This window comes from Misgurnus anguillicaudatus, chromosome 8, assembly GCF_027580225.2.
Source record: "Misgurnus anguillicaudatus chromosome 8, ASM2758022v2, whole genome shotgun sequence".
NCBI lineage: Eukaryota > Metazoa > Chordata > Actinopteri > Cypriniformes > Cobitidae > Misgurnus > Misgurnus anguillicaudatus.
The window spans coordinates 37,954,674-37,968,790 of NC_073344.2; the positions used below are offsets into that span (position 1 = coordinate 37,954,674).

Genomic DNA, 14,117 nt, shown 5'->3' on the forward strand with positions numbered 1-14,117 from the left:
TGTGGTATTTGGAGTATCAGGGAACTTTATGTGGACATTCCTCCGCAAGCGGTAACGGGTCTCCTGCAGGAATGTTTGCTTGTTCGTCCAGGATGGGGTCTCACCATTCATCTCGGTCCAAACCGAATCCTTCTCCACCACACAGTGTAGCCAACTCTGACAGAACAGAACAGAAACATGTCACTTCACAGCCTCTGTGTGCATGCCGTCCTTCTAACAAGCATCCTGTATTTCTGCACATCATCAGGTATGTCATTTAAAGCTTTTCACATTGTAGCTCATAGAGCATTGTGTTAGCAGCACAAAAGGTTGTAGGTTCAATCCCACTCAACACACATGTAAAACTGCTTTCTTTACTGGTAAATTACTGCAGTTATTATTGAGAAAATTATAAAATGTATACTATGTAATGCGCTGTATAAGTCACTTTGGATAAAGCGTATGCCAAATGCCTGAAAAAATGTATTTACTTTTTAAGGCTTCTAGCAAAAAAATCTCAGAATAAGCTTTTATTATCAAAGAGAATGGTGAATTTATAAGCCTTGTAAATAGGTTTTGGTAAAGTGCTAAAGACTTTTACAGTTTTAACCCTGCAACAGGCTTTATGCCCAGCTGCACTACTTCCTGAACTTCAGCCAGCTCCTTGTTTCCTGTCTGCCATTATTGAACAAACTGATTAATCCAGGTGTGTCTGATTATTGTTGTTGTGACTACTGAGGTCCGGCACACCTGGATTAATCAGTTTGTCCAATGATGGCAGACAGGAAACAAGTAGCTGGCTGAAGTTCAGGAAGTAGTGCAGCTGGGTATAAAGCCTATATAAACTGTTTTATCAGACGCATGCGTGTTGTCGCGGTTACATGTCTGGACCGAAGTGAACTTCCAGTCTGGCTAGTAGCTAAACTGATTTCTGAAACAAATACCTTGTCGAAAATAAAAGTTTTGGTTTGCTAAAGGCGAGGGGAGACGATGAGCTGGATCAATAGTTAATATGCACTACATATGATATATGAAGGAAGTTAAAGGCGGAGTGCACAATTTCTGAAAAAACACTTTGGAAAAGGGAGTCTGGCCGACTACCAAAACACACTTGTAGCCAATCAGCAGTAAGGGGCGTGTCTTCTAACTGACATTATTGCCTGGGTTGCATATGTGTGGGGCGGGTCTATCAACAGAGGGCCAGGTTCTATTGGGGTAGGGGCGTGATTGTTTAGGCGATTTCAAATATCAACACTGGCTTTCGAACATTGTGCATTCCGCCTTTAATTTACTTGTCATTTATTGTCCTTGTTATCAGAAATAAACTACTGTTAAAGGGCTCTTTTCTTATTAATTCTATGTGGAAGTCTACCAGAAGTTGTGTTTAGTCCACAAAAGTTGTTTATGTTGTTGCTTCTGAAATAGGATGTCCCAGTTGGCTTCCAATGGTATTAAATACAACAATTCTTATTTTGTCAAACTAAAAAAATATTAATGATATTTTAAATGTTTGTAATTGCTTTAACTAAATGTGTAATTAATATAAAATGAAAACAAAATTACAGTTTTTTTCAATTGTTTACACGCAATTTTGAAAACTGGGTTCTTTTTATCAAAATATAATCACAGTTATCCAAACACCACACTCAATTTGCATAATTCCTAGATTGTTTGCAAAATAACACATTTAAGTCAAAACATACACACTTCAGTCAAAACATATACACATATTTGTGAAAATGCTATTAGTTTTCATTTCAACCAACACAGTCCTCAATGATCAGACACTATTGCAGCCAGTTTCACACTGCTGTGATAAATAAAAAACACATTTGTAAAAAAATTATTTTAGGAGATAGCATGTGGTAGATTTTTGTCCAGACATTGTTATGTAAGGGATAATTTAGATTAAAAAATTGTGACAAACCCACAACAATCTTCATGATTAGTTTGAGATAAGGGGAGAATGTACACAAATAGGCCTACTATAAACGTAACAAGCACTGCACAACACTGATGCTGCAGACTGAATATTTCAAGTATTTATTTCAATTCTTACAGTATCTCTTACCATTGTCAGTTATAGTAATCAACCAACAATGAAATCATTAAAACAAATAACATCTGTAGACAAATAAAAAATAATGCATGAAGTACATACACTTTGACTCTGAAGAAAAACTTCTGTAAAAGAAACAAGTATACTGTAACTATTCATCATCTCTCCGTCTGGCTGCATCAGGCCATAAGATTTCATCCACATCATAGGCTATGTCTTCATTGGCAAGGCACCGTTGGAGGAATCCCCTCATGTGACGAATCCACCCCTGCACAGAAGCTGCTTCGATATGATCACAGGCCTCCTCCATGGCCTGAATGAGGGGCACACGGTCATAGGGCCACATGTCATATACCTTCCACCACCATGCTCTTTTATTGGATTCAGGAAGGGGGAGTATGGGGGGTATAAGACTTCAAATTCAGGGTGCTCATGGAACCAATTCTGGACCAGAGCAGCCCGATGGTATGAGACATTGTCCCAAATGACAATGTACCGCATCTGGTCCACTTGGTTTAATGCTGTGACAATCTTGTGCAATCTGTCAAGAAATGCAAGTATTAGATTGCATTATAGGATCCCATATTTGCATGGTGGTGAAGGACCCCTTTTTGTGTAATAGCAGCGCAAAGAGTGATGTTACCCCTCGCTGCCCTGGCACATTGGGGATTGCTCTGTGTCCAATTACATTTCTTTGTCTTTTTCTTCTAGTCTTTCCATTTTTATTAAAGTTGCCTTTTATAGCACACCTGAGTGCTGCGTTTTCAAATTAGCACACGTGTGCTTCCACACTTGGTGGATGTGACTATCCAATTCATTCACTAGTGTGGTAATTGGCAATCTGGTGCTTTGTAATGACAAGGAAGTAACCTCACAATCCTTCTCTGTGTATAAGGTGTGAAGATGTGTGTAGAGTTTTACAAATCACTGTGTGTAATGTTTTGCAAAAAGAGTGAAGCACACATTGTGTGTAATGTTGTGCAAATCTGTATAGGTGTTTTGCTCATTGGAGTAGAATTTTGCAAATTGTGTGGAAATTTATATTTTAGTGTGTAAACAATTGTAAAAAACTGTAAAACATTAATTTTTTGCAGTTAGTCACAATTGAGTTTTATATGTGTCCGTCTCTGTAAAAACCCAGCTAAAGTAATTTCTTGAGATTTACTGTTTTCCACATAAAGTCACAGTGAAAAAAATGATTTTTTTAAGGTAAATGGTTGCAATCAATTTATTTAAGCTACATTTAAACAAAAAAGATTAGTAAAGTAAAATATAAAACTTTTGTTTAAATGTAGCTTAAATAAATTGATTGCAACCACTTACCTTAAAATTTTTTTTAAATTCAATGAATCATTTTTTTTAATGCATCCTACATAATGTAAAGAACATTCTGTGAAAATATAACCTTGAAATCTTTCATTTTGACTAAATAAGTTCATGTCAAAGATAGATTAAAATCATAGCAAAACTAATGGCTTAAACTAAACGTTGATGTTTGTTATCTCGGCATTTGATTTTGAGACTTTAGCCTGTTTTCACATTTTGTACATAATGTTGTATACATCAAGTTTTGAAGGGGACATTTCACAAGACATTTTCAGATGTCAAATAAGTCTTTGGTGTCCCCAGAGCACGTATGTGAAATTCTTGCTTAAAATACCACATAGACCATTTATTATAGCATGTAAAAATGCCCAGTTTGTAAGCAAAAACGTGGGTGTCCTCTTAAATGCAAATAATCTGATCTCTGCACTAAATGGCAGTGCTATGTTTGGATAGTGCAGATTAAGGGGTGGTATTATCCCCTTTCTGACATCACAAGGGGAGCCAAATTTCAATTACCTATATTTTCACATGCTTGTAGACACTCTAAAAATTGCTGTTTTTTACCCACAGTGGGTAAATGTTGGACACAACACATGTTGGGTTCGAAATAGCTTAATGTTGGGTTGTTGTTATTAGGGATGCACCGAATCCAGGATTCGGTTTCGGATTCGGCCGAATACTGGGCTTTTTGACGGGGTTCGGGTTCGGCCGAATCCTAGATTTTTTTTCCACCGAACCGAACCCTAGGCTTGCGCTACGCTGGTCGACGTCACGCGGCCGTTGATTACACACATCGGGTCCTGACGTGGAGATGAGCTTTTTCTTTCGGTAAGCCTTAGGGTCTGGACACACCAAAACTTTTAAACACGGCTGAAAACGCCTTGAGGACGCCAAATGCCAGCTGTTTTTCAGCCGAGCGCTTGGTCGCAGTGATGCTTCAGCTGTGAGCCGGTTGGTTGCTGTGATAATGTCCCGCCCCTCCTCCACTGTAATTGGACGGCCGTGTGAAGACTGTGACATTGACGAGCGGAGCTTCTAACTCAAAGTATATAGTTTTCAGCGCGGAGCTGCTTGCTTATTGGAAAAACGAGCGTGTCGCAACGCATCGCTTTCATTATGCATAGGCTTATGGTAATTGTCAAAATAGTTTTCCAACTTGTCATCCTGGCATAATGTACAGTTAAAATTAAATAAAATGAAAAATACACTGCTGTGGACGTTGTTTACTTCATTAATGTGCTTTACTGTGTTAATGGAATAAGGATGCGAGTAGGATTCGGTATTCGGTTTCGGATTCGGCCGAATCTTAAACGGTGGATTCGGGATTCGGCCGAACCTAAAAAATCTGGATTCGGTGCATCCCTAGTTGTTATGCAACTGTGGATTATAATTACCCAACAGTTGGGTTAAAACAATCAAGCATTGTGTCAATTTTAACCCAGCGTTGTGTTCTGTCCAATATTTACCCATTAGGGTCAAACATAACCCAACAATTTTTAGGCATTTTCTAGGTTGATAGAAGCACTGTGGACCCAATTATAGCACTTAAACATCGAAAAAGTCAGATTTTCATGATATGTTCCCTTTAAATATTAGTGTATTAATAAAACATTACTCAAAAATGTTTTTGAAATATTGAATCAAGGCTACAGCACGAACAAACAAACAAACAAACATCAAAGTTAACCTGGCTTCACTCTTGTTACAGGGCTTTTCTGAATTTATAATTCAACAAAAATCATCATTGATCTAACTTCAAGGTGAGGTATTTGTTGTAAACGAGCATGTTTCTTTCACTGTTTTAGGTGGTTCATCTGAGAGTAGACTTCACAGGATCATCATGAACCAAGATGGTAAGGCAACATGATATGTAAATCAGTCTGGCTAATGATCTGTGTTTTATTGACCACCAAAGCAAAGAAACTTTCTCCCGCCCACATTCCTCAAACCTAATCACCCACCCTGTCCATCATTTCGGGCTAAAGTCTTTAATTATAGTCTGATGCCCTCTATCTACTCCATCTTTTCACACTTGTCCAGAATTACCCATCAGCTTCTAACCTCCGGCATTGACAAAGACTGTTTGCTGATATGCTCTGAGGGAAGAATACAGAGATGTTTATAAAGCACAGACATAATTGATATTTATAACGTAGAGGTGCAAAAGCTTGGGGCTCTAGATCAGGTCAGAATCTCAGCGGGTCATCGTTAGAGATGGATAATTGGGCAGGGATGTTGCCTCTTTGGTCTGTTATGGTTTTTGCTTAAAACATTTGCTTTTAGGGCCTGCTATGAATGCAATACTTAATAATAAACAAACTTTCCAAAATCGAAAATGTTTACAATCTCTATTTACAGTTCTGAATGTTGTCTATTTCCTGCAGTAAAGGAGCTGGAAGCCAGACCAACATCGAAGATTGAAGTGTCTCAATCCAAGGCCAAAGAGTTTCTGTTGGCTCTTCACAGGTCAAAACGAAATGTGTGGGACCGCAGCCGTCCAGACGTCCAGCAGTGGATCCAGCAGTTTATGCATATGGGCTACGATGAGGCTGTGAGTAAAACTGAAATTATGAGATGTGTTATATGCAATATCAGCCACCAATTGTCGATACAATATATTCTAAACAAGCAATGGATGTCTTTTCACCATCTTGGTTAACTATAGACCCGATATATGAGTAACCCACTTAAATATAATAATCTCAAAATACAAAACAATCTTAAAATAACTTTTAAAAATAACTTAAATAACGTTTGGTTTTATTTATTTTTTGGGTTATGGTGTCTATTAAATCTTCACTTACAGCCCTTTAGCCTAGATGTCCGGGCTGTGTTTGGACCAGTGGCGGCTCGTGACTGCTTATCCGAGGGGGGCAAATTCTAAATATGTGTTCGTAGTGTCATGTGTGTTGCTCGTGTTTTCAAAATATGTGTTTGTTGCGTCATGTGAACCACGTGCATCACGTGTTTTGTCAAAAAAGGGACTGCTACACACGCTTCAAAACCATTTATGATAAAAGATAACGCTCACGTTCACAAAATACACGTAAGACACTCACTTAACAGTAAACTCTGATTACGCATGAGATTATGCGAGTATCTGGCAAACGCAAGCGTCTCTTTTATCATAAACCCTTTAGACGCGTCTGCAGCAGGCACTTATTTTGACAAGACACATGATGCACAAAGGATCACTCGATGTGCAGAACACATATTTTGAAATTACGAACCACACACATAACGGGCTACATCCATGTTGTGACGAGCTTTGCATCGAGCGCCCTCGAAAAAAGAAGTCACCGGCTGCCACTGGTTTGGACGGCTGTTAGGCGCCTTTTAAATGCAAAATTGCTTGCTGGGTAGCTAGAAGCAAGAAAAATAAATAAGACACAAAAGGTCAGGTAACTTGGGTTGCAGATTATTAATAGCTGCTTAAAAAAAATGCAGCTTTGTTGCAGTGCTTGCTGGGGATGTTTTATATGTTGTAATAAACTATCTCGCTATCTCATGGCAATTTGTATTAATTTGTATGACCACATTCCTAAATTTTTTTTACATTTTGTCTTGACTCGTCACATTGGTGTTAGGGGTTGAGTTTCGTTAATGTTTTTTTTATGATAAACGTACGTTTTTGCATGATTTACTTCTTACGAATTCATATGAATTAGCCCACTCGTAAAATATGTACAAATTCTTGTGAGATCAGGCTGAATAAACCTTGTAATTTCAGGATAAATTAAAAGTTATTTAAAACACGATTTCCCTTTGTTAGCGCTTCCTGATTTTGTCAAGTGTGAATGGTGTCCTAAAATGAGTTAATTCAACTCAAAAATATTAGTTGACACAATATTTGATACTTTTTTTGAGTCAACTAATATTTTTAAGAAGTGGGGGCCGGTGACTTCTTTTTTCGAGGGTGCTCGATGCGAAGTTCGTTACAACATGTATGTAGCCCGTCATGTGTGTGGTTACTTTTTTCAAAATTTGTGTTCTGCGCTTGAGAGATCCTGTGTGCATCACGTGTCTTGCCAAAATAAGTGCCTGCTGCAGATGGGTCTAAAGGGTTTATGCTTAAAGAGATGCTCGCGTTTGCCTGATACTCACATAATCTCATGTGTAGTCAGAGTTTACTGTTAAGGGAGTGTCTTGCGTGTATTTTGTGACCGTGAGCGTCTCTTTCATCATAAATGGTTTGACACGTATGCCACAGGCACTTATTTGGACAAAATACTGTACGTGATGCACACAGGATCTCTCAACACGCAGAACACCTATTTTGGAAAAGGGAACCACACATGTGACACTCCGAACATTTGAATTAGCGCCCCTCGGATGAGCAGTCACGAGCCGCCACTGTTTTTAAGTCAAATCAACTCATAATTGTAAGGCACCCAGGTAACTTACTTTTTTAAGTTTAAACAACAAATACGTTTTACAGTGAAGAACAAGTAAACGGGGTGGCTAATGTCTCAGAAAGTTATATTGAATGATTATCAGGACCTGACCACTGACACTAAGATAAACACTATAAGCTAAACTGACCACATGTGTCAGTTCAGAGACATTCACTGTCAGTATCTTTGCTGGACACAGCTGCTCCATTTGTTTGTATGTATGTGTGGGCAGTCTTGTCTTTTGGATCCTATGTAAATTTTCTAGGTTAATTTTAACCCAATGGTTGAGTTTGTCCACATCTGACCCCAACCACGAGTTGAAGAAACAACACAGAATTGTTTATAGATTTGAGCTGTGATGTGTACTAATTCAATTCCCTGTCCCACCATATAAAACTCCTCTCCGTTTTTATATCTATAAATAAATCCAACAATTCCATGTATCCAAAACAATTCCAAAATCATGTATTTCCAGAGACTTGAGACTGATCTTTCCTATTGGATGGACCGTGCCAGATCACATGACCAAGGTCAGCAGCATCATTACGATGAGAATGCACCCATGAGCCATCAGGACCGCCGCTCGTACAGACACGGAGCCAATGTCAATTATGATTACTATTAACCACACAGCATCTTCTAGAGCTTTACATTTACTGTGAGACCTGGAGACCACTGGTGGACTCATATGTCGGTCTAGTGCAAGACGAAATGACATGACCTGTATCTCTGAGATGATCGCATTGCCTGTTCTATGTGTTGTCTGTTTTAAATTGAGTGAATAGGATTATGGGATTGTATGAGATAAAGGTTAAGATCAAATCAAACAGTGTGTGAAGAATACAATATGAATAAAATCAAGAGTGATTATTTTTGTATTTGCATTCTGTGAATTTCTTACACTCTTGAAACCGCATTGCATTGCTACATTTGAAATAAAATAGAAACAAGTTAAAGATACTATAATACAAAAAAGAGTCACAATTTGGCCTAAAAAATAAAATTTAAAATAAAAAGACCACAACAGTGAAGGTTTAGTGCACTATACATATCAATTACCAGCAAAGAATACAATAGATTTGAGTTTTGAACACTATTCCTTGATGATTTACTTTCTTAAATACAGTTGGGCACATTATTCTGGGCTTTTCTAAACAGACATATTTCAAGGTTTTATATGTAAGCATAATAGTATTAAAGACATTTTTTTTGTTTTTCAATCAAGAATAATAATCTTTATTTATGGGCTTGATTCTCAGATCAGACAAGGCTTATAAGGCTTTGACCGTTATTGTTGTTCATATTTGTTGCATTAGGTCTTTGTCTGGTTGATATGAAACTCAGGGGAAACAATCAAAGCCTGTGGTGAACTATCAGGGCACATGAACAAATACGGTCCAAGATTTCTTTTGGTTTTACCTGTACCAGAAATAATTTGACTGGAGAAATAACAAACAGATGTTTCAAATGAGAGTTTTTTTTATTTACAATTATATTTTTTCTTTTGCCAGATGGTATTTACATCTATATTTATTACCATTGATAAATCCTAATTTAAGGCCGAACACCGAATTTTCTCATCTTTTGAGTATGCCATCTGTCATATCTGTTCATTACAGTGCATCACATAAAAAAAGAGAAATGAAAGGTGTTTGTGCTTTAATGAGTTGAGATTGATTAGCATCTCTATATCACGTTATGATTTAACTACTGCTTTTGTGTGCTTTGAGAAAGTATGTACACAATAGAGGGGATGTGTGAACTTGTTTGAGATGGAGATGAACATTTCTGTGTTGTGTGTGTGAACTGCAGAGATATATGGCAAGACCTTGGAGGATTTGAGCCCTGGTTTAGCTTTCATCCCAAAGTTATTGCTTTAGAATCCTCATTTATGTCCAGATTTATGTCCAGCTCTGTAAACCAATAGAATGCTGTCTTTTGTACTGCAAGATATTTGTTTTATTGTAACATAAAACTAATACAGATATCTACAGGCATATGCCCAATTCAAGATCAAACACCACTGATGACCCTGTTCTAATGCAATGTTTATTCTTAACCATGGCTTCACATTATTTCACTCAAGCTGTATTTATTATTTCCAGAGGGTAAAAGCAAGTGTGTACGATCAATACAAAAATAAATATTGACTAGATAAGCCATAGACATGTATACAGTACATAGATACTAGGGGTGTAAACCGGACAGTTCATTACGATTCGATACACAATCAATTTTCTCCGCTGGCTGTGCGATTTTTGCCGATACATCAAACGCTTCTTTGATGTCAATCAATCAATCAATCAACTTTATTTCTATAGCACATTTTGCCAACATGAACAGTCTCCAAAGTGCTGTACAAAGACAATAGAAAGGCACACAAGTACAAAACCACAATCATTTAAAATAAATAAATAAAAACTAAATAATAAAAGACACAGGACTACATAACTCACGCAGTGTTAAAAGCCAAGGAATAAAAGTGGGTCTTAAGACGAGACTTAAAACATTCAACTGTGGGGGCCGCACGGACCAAAGGAGGCAGAGCGTTCCACAGTCTTGTGCCAACTACAGAGAAGGCCCGGTCCCCCCTGGATTTGAGTCTAGACTTAGGAACCACGAGCTGGAACTGGCCATTTGACCTCAGCGAACGCGCCGGTGTATAAATTTGGATGAGGTCAGTGATGTACTGAGGGGCCAGTCCACTCAGCGCTTTAAAAACAAACAATACAATCTTAAAATCAATTCGGAATCGAACAGGAAGCCAGTGCAATGAGGCGAGGATGGGGGTGATGTGTTCGCGCTTTTTGGTTCCTGTTAAAAGTCTAGCCGCAGAGTTCTGTACTAACTGCAGGCGCGAAAGTGCATTTTGGGATATTCCAGTATAAAGTGAATTGCAGTAATCCAGACGTGAAGAAATAAAAGCATGCATGACTAGCTCAAAATGTTTCAACGTTAAAAAAGGTTTAATTTTGGCTAAAAGCCGAAGATGGAAAAAACATGATTTAACGACATTGTTAATTTGTTTATCCAGTTTAAAATCACCGTCTATAGTGACTCCAAGGGTGGTGGCTATGGGATGCCCATGATTATTGAGGGGGCCCAGATTAACCTAATGGGTCCTAATGGGACCAAATAACATTATTTCAGTCTTTCCCTCATTTAGAATTAAAGAATTCTGAGCTAACCAAGCCTTGACGTCACTTAAGCACTCAAGTAGGGGTGTCAAAGGAGCATGATCATTTTTAGTCAGTGGCAGGTATATTTGGCAATGTGATTACAATTCGATCCAATTCGATTAATTTATCTATATTTTTATATTACGTGCCTAGTTAAGCAGTTACATTTTTACTTACAAATGCAACCAAAATATATAACATGAACGTTTAATTAAACTCTTTGAAAATGGCACAATCTCTGTCCCAATTGGAACATTTACAACAACAAACTAACACAAATACAGTTTTTTTTAAATAAAACATGAGTACAGTAATGAGGGGCAAAATGTCACATAAAATCAAGTTTATGATGGCAACAGTCAAAATCTTTCAGTATTTTGTGCCAAAATGTGAAAAAAGTGCAATAGTGACAATCACTGAGGTAGTTTTAGAATTTTTTTTATTACATTTAAAAATAAATTAATATAAAAAGTAAAGCTGTTAAACTTAAGCATTTGATCTGTCACACAACATCAGATCTAACAGTCAAACAAGTGCTGCAGTGGTCTCTTTTGAGAGATTTTTCTTTAAAAAAAATCAACTGATCAACATGTCAAGAGAGAGGACACCGCGTTTGGAAAATATTACCTGCAGTGCTAAACACACGCTCGTCTTCTGTCTCTTTTGCTGTGTTTTTCGCTGCTACAACCTATTTGTTGCTGCATCGCATTCACTTGCTGACGCTAGCAGATGAAAATAATCCAAAATACGTGCTTTTGGGGAAATGCGTAGATGGACGTTACTTCAAGGTATGAGGATGTGGAGAGTGTCAAAATATAGGTACCTCAAATAGATTTTTTATGTTTGGCAGTGATGGATCGGATCGTTAGGACTAAAATCTATGTATCGATCCATATCGATGTATTGTTACACCACTAATAGATACGTCATTAGCGTCTGTTTATATGGTCCACTATACGCAACATGTCCCCCCACTTTGAAATGAAGATTATTCTTTCCCTCACACATTTCAACTTGGCTTCTGGTTAAAGAGGATACACCTATGGACATACAGCTATGGCCAAATCTCACAAGATGTTGGGTTTAGGGTTATATTTGGAGGTAGTATTAGGATGAAGAACAGCATTTTTGCCTAGATAGATTTTGGCCATAGCTCTATTCCAGGGATGTCCAAGCTCGGCCCTGGATGACCAGTGTCCTACACAGTTTAGCTGAAACTTCCCTCAACACACCTGCCTGAAAGTTTCTAGTCTACCTAGGAAGACCTTGATTATCTGGATCAGGTGTGTTTGATTAGGGTTGGAGCAAAACTCTGCAGAGACACCGGCTTTCCAGGAACAGGATTGGACTATCCTGCTCTATCTTGTCTAGAATTCAACTTGCCGCCACCATTCCCCTCACTTAGGTTGTTTTCACATATGTTGGTGCGCACCGTGGTGCGGCCTCGGAGCGCACCAAAATACATTGTATCATTTTTCAGTTAGTGCGGTCCGTGTTCACATATATATATTTTTTACTTTACTCGAAATGCCGCACCGTACGCCATGTGACAACGGTCAGCGCTGTCATTGGTCTCTGACAGCTCTTACCGTCTCATGACCACCCCCACGTTTCCACGACAACCAGCCTGACAGAGAGAGCGCAGCTATCAAGATGTGGAGATAAACGATGCACGTCTTTGCAAAGTTTCTTTGCTTTAACGCGAAATTGCGTAGCTGTTCTATTAAAGCCTTTCTCACGGAGCCGTTTGCTAAAAAGCCCGTAATGTCACTATTTGTGTGTGGAGGACAGCTATGCATTTATAAAATCATCAGCTCAAACGTAAAGGAGACAGCGAATCTCTCTGCAACGGACCAGATTGGCTTGTTTGTTGTTAACCCACAATATAACACCCGGCTCACGTCACAACGGAAGCCCAGTGACTCAAACATGTGGAGAACTTCCTGTATTTGGTTCGGTCCGAGGTCCGGCAGTGTTCACACCACAGGTGGGTCGCCCCAGAGTTCGGCAACAGCCGCTCCGAGACCACCTATTTAGAGCGGTCTCGGAGCGGCCGTTTAGTGCGCACCCGAGTGGGGCTGTTGTGTTCACATTGACCCAAACGCACCGTACTCGGAGCGACACGTCATTTGGGCCGACCTAAACAGTGTATATGTGAAAACACCCTTAGATTTGAATAAAGTAGCATATACACAATCACAAGTGAGCGTTATAAGGTGAATCATCTTTCACGCATCTGCATCTGGTTGAGCTTCAAAATTCAAAGGATGGAATCGGGAACATCTTAGACACATCACAAACAACGCAGTGCTTTCTCTTTTCGGCACCAGAGGGATACATACTTTTTTGTGACATGGCTTATCATTTATTACAGTTACGCGCACTTGCACACTGGCGCGAATTGTCAAGGCACGGAAGATGTCTATATTGCGCATGAGTCTCAAACGCTAGCACTGCAGACACACAGCAGTTGTCTGCAAATCAGATTTTTTTTTGTCTTGAATTATTAATTTGTATTCATTCATTCATATTACTTGTTTAAGTTATTTAATTGTAAAAAAATTATTGGGTGCCCCCTGGTGGCCACAGGGCCCCAAGCGGCCGCTTAGTTCGCTTATGCCTCGGGCCGGCCCTGCCATATATTATGGTATTGAAACACTTTATATCTAAATGTCACAAAACTTACTAAAATCAATGAACAGCACTAATAAAGCATCATTCTTACAGATCATTAACTAAAAAAAGTTGGTTTAGGGTTTAGTTACTCTTTAAAAAAATCAACTGATCAACAAGTCAAGAGTGCTATTAAAGCCTTTCTCTCTAAGGTGAATCATCTTTCACGCATCTGCATCTGGTTGAGCTTCAAAATTCAAAGGATGGAAGCGGGAACATCTTAGACACATCACAAACAACGCAGTGCTGGGTTGGCACAATCGATTACTTCACATGCTTTCAGGTAATTTGGGGCCATCTGTCACACATGGCCATTATGCCTCAACTAAAGGCTTTATAGTGCTAAGTAATTTCATGCTTTTTGCGCTTAAACCAGACCCGGATTGGCCATAGGGAGGACAGGGAGAATTCCTGGTGGGCCGGTCTGTTTTTTTGTCACGAGGGCCGATGTTATCATGCCATGATTGTGTAGTTTGCGGGTGGTAGATGTCCCCACCCCTTTATGCC

The 14,117-nt window shown here is 38.8% G+C and overlaps 1 protein-coding gene across 1 annotated transcript; it reads left to right on the plus strand.

Annotated features, from left to right (window-relative positions):
* Positions 1-37: 37 nt before the first annotated feature.
* Positions 38-8,617, plus strand: ecrg4b (ECRG4 augurin precursor b). Its single transcript, XM_055214231.2, has 4 exons — positions 38-247; positions 5,170-5,217; positions 5,749-5,915; positions 8,234-8,617. The coding sequence occupies exons 1-4, from the start codon at positions 178-180 to the stop codon at positions 8,381-8,383; spliced, it is 435 nt and encodes a 144-aa protein (XP_055070206.2). The 5' UTR covers positions 38-177; the 3' UTR covers positions 8,384-8,617.
* Positions 8,618-14,117: the final 5,500 nt, after the last annotated feature.

Coding starts and splice junctions, on each gene's coding strand:
- ecrg4b (XM_055214231.2), top strand. CDS start 178: ATGTCACTTCACAGCCTCTGTGTGCATGCCGTCCTTCTAACAAGCATC. Junction 248..5,169: donor GTATTTCTGCACATCATCAG/GTATGTCATTTA, acceptor TCACTGTTTTAG/GTGGTTCATCTGAGAGTAGA. Junction 5,218..5,748: donor GATCATCATGAACCAAGATG/GTAAGGCAACAT, acceptor TATTTCCTGCAG/TAAAGGAGCTGGAAGCCAGA.